We start from the raw sequence: 6,354 nt of genomic DNA, 5'->3' as shown, positions 1-6,354 counted from the left end.
AGCTTCTGGGCCGAAGTATAGCCCTACTTCACTTTAAGACTGAAAGAGTAGCTGAGATTGCCTTACGCGCATCGTGATTTTGCGCTACTTTGGCTCCATTTCCCGGAACTTGGGAAATAATTCCCAGTCCCGGAAACTCTAAACTAATTCCTGATGGCCTTGGTTTTCAGTAAAATGGACACAGCCAAACTTTTTGAACCTTCACTTTCGAGCTTCTGGGCCGAAATATAGCCCCACTTCACTTTGAGACTGAAAGAGTAGCCGAGACCGCCTTACGCGCATGGTAAATTTGTCCAGCTTCGGCTTGATTTCTCGGGGTTTGGGGGATATTTTCCAGTCCCGCAAGCTTAAACTAACTCCTGATTGCCTTGGTTTTTAGTGAAATGGACACAGGTAAAAGGAGCGCACGCTAGGTTTCCAGGTTGTAGGCCGAAATCTAGCCCCACTTTATTTTAAGACTGAAAGGGTAGACGAAACCGCCTTAAGCGCATCCAAATTTTTAGCCACTATGGCTCGATCTGCCAAAACTTGGGGGATATTTTCCAGTCCCGGGGACTCTAAGCTAACTCCTGATAACCTTAGTTTTCAGTAAAATGGTCACAGGTAACAGGAGCGCACGCTCCCTGTCGAGCTTCTAGGTCGAAATAAAGCCCCACTTCATTTTAAGACTGAAAGAGTAAACGAAACTGCCGTGCGCTTATCGTAATTTTAAGAAACTATGGCTCAATTTGCCGAAACTTGGAGGATAGTTTCCAGTCTCGAGGATTCTAAACTATCTCCTGATGGACTTAGTTCTTAGTGAAAAGGACACAGGCAAAAGGAGCGCACGCTCGGTGTTAAGCTTGTAGAACCGAAATATGGCCCCACTTCATTTTCAGAGTGAAAGAGTAGCCGAGACCGCCTTACTCGCATCTTGATTTTGAGCATCTTTGGCTCGATTTGCCGGAATTCGGGGAATATTTTCCAGTCCCGAGGACTCTGTGCTAACTCACGATGAACTTAGTTTTCAGTGATATGTACAAAGGCAAAAGGAGCGCACGCTCGGTGTCGAGCTTCTCGGCCGAGATACAGCCATACTTCACTTTAAGACTGAAACAGTAGACGAGACCGCGTTACGCGCATCGTGATTTTGATCAACTTCGGCTCGATTTTCCGGAAATTGGGGGATATTTTCCAGTGCCAGAAACTCTAAACTAAACCCTGATGTCTTTATTTTTTTCTGAAATGGACACAGGTTAAAGAAGCGCAAGCTAGGTGTCGAGCTTCTAGGCCGAAATATAGCCCCACTTCATTTTAAGACTAAAAGAGTAGCCGAGACCGCCTTACGCGAATGGTGATTTTTGAGCATCTTTGGCTGGATTTGCGGGGACTAGGGGGATATTTTTCAGTCCCGGGGACTCTAAACTAACTCCTGATTGCCGTATTATTAAGTGAAAAGGACAGAGGTAAACGAAGCGGACGCTAGGTGTGGAGCTTCTAGGCCGAAATATAGCCCCACTTTAATTTAAAACGGTAAGAGTACCATAAACTCTTACGCACATCGTGATTTTCAGCAACTTTGCTTGATTTGCCGGATTTTGGTTGATATTTTACAGTCCCGGGGACTCTAAACTAACTTCTGATGGCCTTAATTTTTACTAAAATGGACACAGATAAAAGGAGCGCTCGCTCGGTGTCGAGCTTCTAGGCCGAAATATAGCCCCACTTCACTTTAAGACGGAAAGAGTAGCAAAGAACGCCTTCCGCGCATCGTGATTTTCACCAACTTCGGCTCGATTTCTCGCAACTTCGAGGATATTTTCCAGTCCCGGGATTTCTAAACTAACTCCTCATTGTCGTGGTTTGCAGTGAAGTGGAGTTAGCAGAACTTTTTAAACGCTCACTTGTGAGTTTCTGGAACAAAATATAGCCCAACTTTACTTTAAGACTGATAGAGTGGCCGAGACCGGCTTACGCGCATGGTGATTTTGACCAAATTTGGCTCGATTTCCCGGAACTTGGGGGATATATTCCAGTCCCGGGGACTCTAAGCTAACTCCTGATGGCCTGGGTTTGCAGTGAAATGGACACAGGAAAACTTTTTGAACGCTTCCTTTCGAGCTTCTGGGCCGAAACATAGCCCCACTTCACTTTAAGACTTAAAGAGTAGCCGAGACCGCCTTACGCGCATCGTGATTTTGACCATCTTCGGCTTGATTTCGCGGGACTTGGGGGATATTTTTTAGTCCCGGGGATTCTAAACTAAGTCCGGATGGCCTTGTTTTGCAGTGAGATTGAAACAGCCAAACTTTTTGAATAATAATAATAATAATAATAGATTTGTATAGCGCCATATCCAGGGCTCATGGCGCTTTACAGTAAAAAATGTTATTAAAAATAAAATTTACATTAAAAATTTACATCAGTGATAAAAAATTACTAACAAATAAAATAGCTAAGCTGTAAAAATGAAAGTAAAACTAGGAATCATTAAAACCTTTAAGTAAAAACTGACTAACTTAACTAAGTGAGTGACTAACTAACTAGCTAAACTATCTAATCTACTAATTAACTAACTAACCAAAAGTCTAGTTAGAAAATTTGTTAAAAAGATATGTCTTTATACAAGTCTTAAAATCTGATAGCGAGCCGCTCCCTCTTATATTGTTCGGAAGAGAGTTCCATAGGCTAGGTGCTACAAAAGAGAAACACCTATGACCATAGCCTATTAACTTGACAGGTGGTACTTTCAACAGGTTTTTGGAGGAGGATCGAAGATTTCTGCTTGGTACATAAGGCTCTAGAAGCTCAGTAATGTAATTAGGGGCCTGGCCGTTGAGCGCTTTATAGGTTAAAAGTAAAATCTTATAATTGATGCGCTGGCTTATTGGAAGCCAGTGTAGCTGCTTTAAAACCGGCTTGATATGATCGTATTTCCTTGTTCTGGTAACAACGCGAGCCGCAGCATTCTGGACATTTTGTAGACGATCTATCAAAAATTTTGGTAGTCCATATAGAAGCGAGTTGGCGTTATCTAGTTTGGAAGTGATGAATGCATGTACTAACTTTTCAGTGTCTGCTAGAGATAGACAGACTCTTATCCTGCTAATGTTTCTAAGATGGAAGAAACAGGCCTTGCAGGTACTGGTAACATGCTTTTCCAGTGACATGTACTCATCAAAGATGACTCCAATGTTCTTTGCAGAAGTAGATGGCTCGATCTGTTCACCAGACACATCGACGTGGTCTATTAATGGGGGTGGACGATGTCGTGCGCTCAAGATCAAAAGCTCCGTCTTTCCTCTGTTTAGTTTCAGCTTATTGCACACCATCCACGAGTCGATCTCAGAAACACATGCTCCTATTTTAGCTATAGAACCAGGTTGTTCGGCGTAGTTGGGCTTAAATGAGAGGTAGAGCTGGGTGTCATCAGCGTATAGATGGTAGTTAAGTCCGTGCCGTTTGATGATGTCCCCGATGGGCGATGTGTATAACAAATACAGGATTGGCCCTAAACGGATCCCTGGGGAACACCGTAGCGAAGTTCTTTCATCTCTGACTTGGTTCCGTCAATCATCACAAACTGTTTTCGGTCTTGAAGATAGGATCGAAACCATTTTAGCGCATTTCCTTTCACGCCGTAGCGTTTTTCCATTCTTTCTAGTAGCAGTTTATGGTCGACGGTATCAAACGCCGCAGACATGTCCAACAGTAGCAGGATAACGCATTTCTGATTATCTATCTCACAGAGAATGTCATTTTGCACCCTCAGGAGAGCAGTCTGATTCCTCTAGATCATTATCGCGTAGATAGTCGCTCAATTGACAAGATACTGCCTTTTCAATTATCTTAGATACAACCTTCAGATTTGAGATAGGTCTAAAGTTTGAATAATCCTCAGAGTCCAGGTTGTCCTTCTTCAGCTTCGGTTTGATCATTGCTTCTTTCAGTGCAGCGGGCATAGATGCTGATTGGAGAGACATGTTAACGATGTTAGTTAACACCGGTAGAATAGTTGATTTACATTCCTTAAGAATAGAAGCCGGTATAGGGTCAAGATCAGAGGATTTTTTACCGATTTTGTCCACAAAACTTTCAATCTCTCTTTCTGACATCACCCTGAACTCTGTGAATTCGGCTTGACATGGCTATTTGTATGCTTCGCAGGACTGGGTACCAGAAGTCACTTCTTTGGATAGCTCCGTTCTTATGGATGCTATCTTCTTGTCAAAAAAGTCGGCATAATTGTTCGTAAGCACAAACGTTGAGGGTGCGGTCGGATAGCGTCCATCTACTCTGCGGTGTAATAGCTTGTCGACTGCGTTGAAAAGTATTTTTGGATCTGATGCATTCTCTGAAATAATAGATGAATAGTATGAAGCCTTTGCGTCCCTTAGCATTTTGTTCACTACCTGGCACTGGTCGACAAACATCTGTCTGTCGACGCACAGTCTCGACGATCGCCAGTGGCGCTCCAGCCTTCGACGTTTTCTCTTGGCGTTACTAATACCCTCATGGTACCATGGTGCTGATGGACGGAGAGTTATCATGCGTCGTTTTAAAGGTGCATGCCTTTGAAGTATTTCCGTCAGAGTATTTTCGTATTTTTCAGTGAGATCCATAAGATCAAAGGCGTTGGTTGTCAGGAGGTCAGATTGCTTTAGGTCGTCATTAAAACTGACCATATTTACCGAGCGCAGTTTACGATAACTAATTTCCATTCGTTCCAGAGGTGGTTTCTTTAGGCGTAGCTTCCAGTGTACAGCAGAGTGATCGGACAGCATTGGATCGCGTATTTCAACGCTAGTAACTAGCTCGTCCTCGGCCCTAGTTATGATCAGGTCTAAGGTGTGGCCTTTCTTATGGGTGGGTCCATTTACATGCTGGACTAGACTGAGCGATTCTAAGATCTTGTTAAATTTTACAGTCTCCAAATTGCTGATTTTATCCATGTGATAATTGAAGTCACCCACTATTAGAAGGTTGCCAGGGGAAACAACGAGCTGTTCTGCGAGGGTGCAAAATTCTTCAAAGAATAGAGAACAATTTAATTGATTTTCCTTGGATGGGGGCGGGCTATGGATAGTTACAATTCTTATAGAACCAGTGGAGCATGTCGTCACAATGTCCAGGTATTCGAAGGAGCTGAAATTTGTCTGGGTTTGTTTCGTGACTTTCATTTGTTTCTTTATTAGGAGACCAACTCCTCCCCCTCGTGAGTTTTTCCGTGGAACATGGTAGAAGCGGTATCCGGTTGGACAAACTTCAGCAATTGAAAAATTATAGTTTTCATTATTGCGCAGCCATGTCTCAGTCACTGCAAAAATATCCACGTTATTGCCGACTGCATAATCTTTTATCGCAAGTTCCTTCTTGTTGATCGATCTAGTGTTCAATAAACAGAAGTCGATTGGTATAATACTATTCTGCAGATTTTTGTTTGAGCATCTTATGCTGGTAAGATTGTGCTAATTCACTCCTCTGGAGCAGCAATTTTTGGAGCCAAGGGTGACGTTGTGTGACACAGTGGTGGGCCGTGATGCATGGCTGCGTTTGGCTTGCGATGAAACAATGACCGGTATTGTTCTGTTCACAGAAGGCCCGGGATTTAGCTTGACTGTCAGATCGCCAATTAATTCCATGTTGAAAGCGGCGGAGCTGTTGGGATAATAAAAACATGGTCTTTTGTGTCTTTTCATCCTATGCCGCTTTGGTAAATACCTGTGTAGAAGATTATCAGTGATTGCGTAATTATCCATCCAGCCGTGTGGTATGCGCGTTGTAAACAATACATCATTGCTTGAGTACAAAGCGAAATCAAGAAAATTTTCTTTCTACGAAATTCCGTCACCTTGAAACCACCAAGTCGCTTGTAGTCCAGAAGTAAAATTCCGTATTTCCTGAGTGGATAAATGGTCTTGAGTCTTGAAACTTTCCCAAACATGACCTTTTTGGCTTAGACCATCTGCCAAGTACTTGTATTCCGTAACCGAGCATCTTAAAAGCACTAAAATGGCTAAGAGCAGGCAGCTTCTATAAATACGTCTTACCCTCATTACGAAAGCAAAGTTTCGAGCTTCTAGGCCCAAATATAGCCCCACTTCACTTGAAAAGTGAAAGATGAGCCGAGTCCGCCCTACGCACATCTTGATTTTGACCAACTTCGGCTCGATTTGCCGGAAATTAGGGAATATTTTCCAGTTCTGTGGACTCTAAACTTATTCCTGATGGCCTTGGTTTGTAGTGAAATGGACACAGCAAAACTTTTTGAACGCTTATCTTCGAGCTTCTGGCCTAAAATATAGGCTAACTTCACTTTAACATTGAAAGAATAGCTGAGACCGCCTTGCGCGCATCGTGATTTTACCAGCTTCG

The 6,354-nt window shown here is 43.0% G+C and overlaps 1 protein-coding gene across 1 annotated transcript; it reads right to left on the bottom strand.

The window, feature by feature from the left end:
• Positions 1 to 4,127: 4,127 nt before the first annotated feature.
• On the bottom strand, positions 4,128 to 5,976 carry LOC145464658 (uncharacterized). Its single transcript, XM_081448518.1, has 2 exons — positions 5,831 to 5,976; positions 4,128 to 5,364 (listed from the first exon to the last, which is right to left on the bottom strand). Exons 1-2 carry the CDS (start codon positions 5,974 to 5,976, stop codon positions 4,128 to 4,130), a joined length of 1,383 nt encoding a protein of 460 aa, XP_081304644.1.
• Between the last annotated feature and the right edge of the window lie 378 nt (positions 5,977 to 6,354).

Source organism: Orbicella franksi, chromosome 1 (genome assembly GCF_964199315.1).
Source record: "Orbicella franksi chromosome 1, jaOrbFran1.1, whole genome shotgun sequence".
Classification (NCBI taxonomy): domain Eukaryota; kingdom Metazoa; phylum Cnidaria; class Anthozoa; order Scleractinia; family Merulinidae; genus Orbicella; species Orbicella franksi.
This window is presented reverse-complemented; position numbering and strand designations above follow the sequence as displayed.

Bases quoted from the DNA above. Each gene is read 5' to 3' on its own strand.
- LOC145464658 (XM_081448518.1), bottom strand. From the start codon at position 5,976: ATGCTCGGTTACGGAATACAAGTACTTGGCAGATGGTCTAAGCCAAAA. The intron at 5,365-5,830 runs GTGACGGAATTT...ATTGAACACTAG, and splicing joins AGCGACTTGGTGGTTTCAAG to ATCGATCAACAAGAAGGAAC.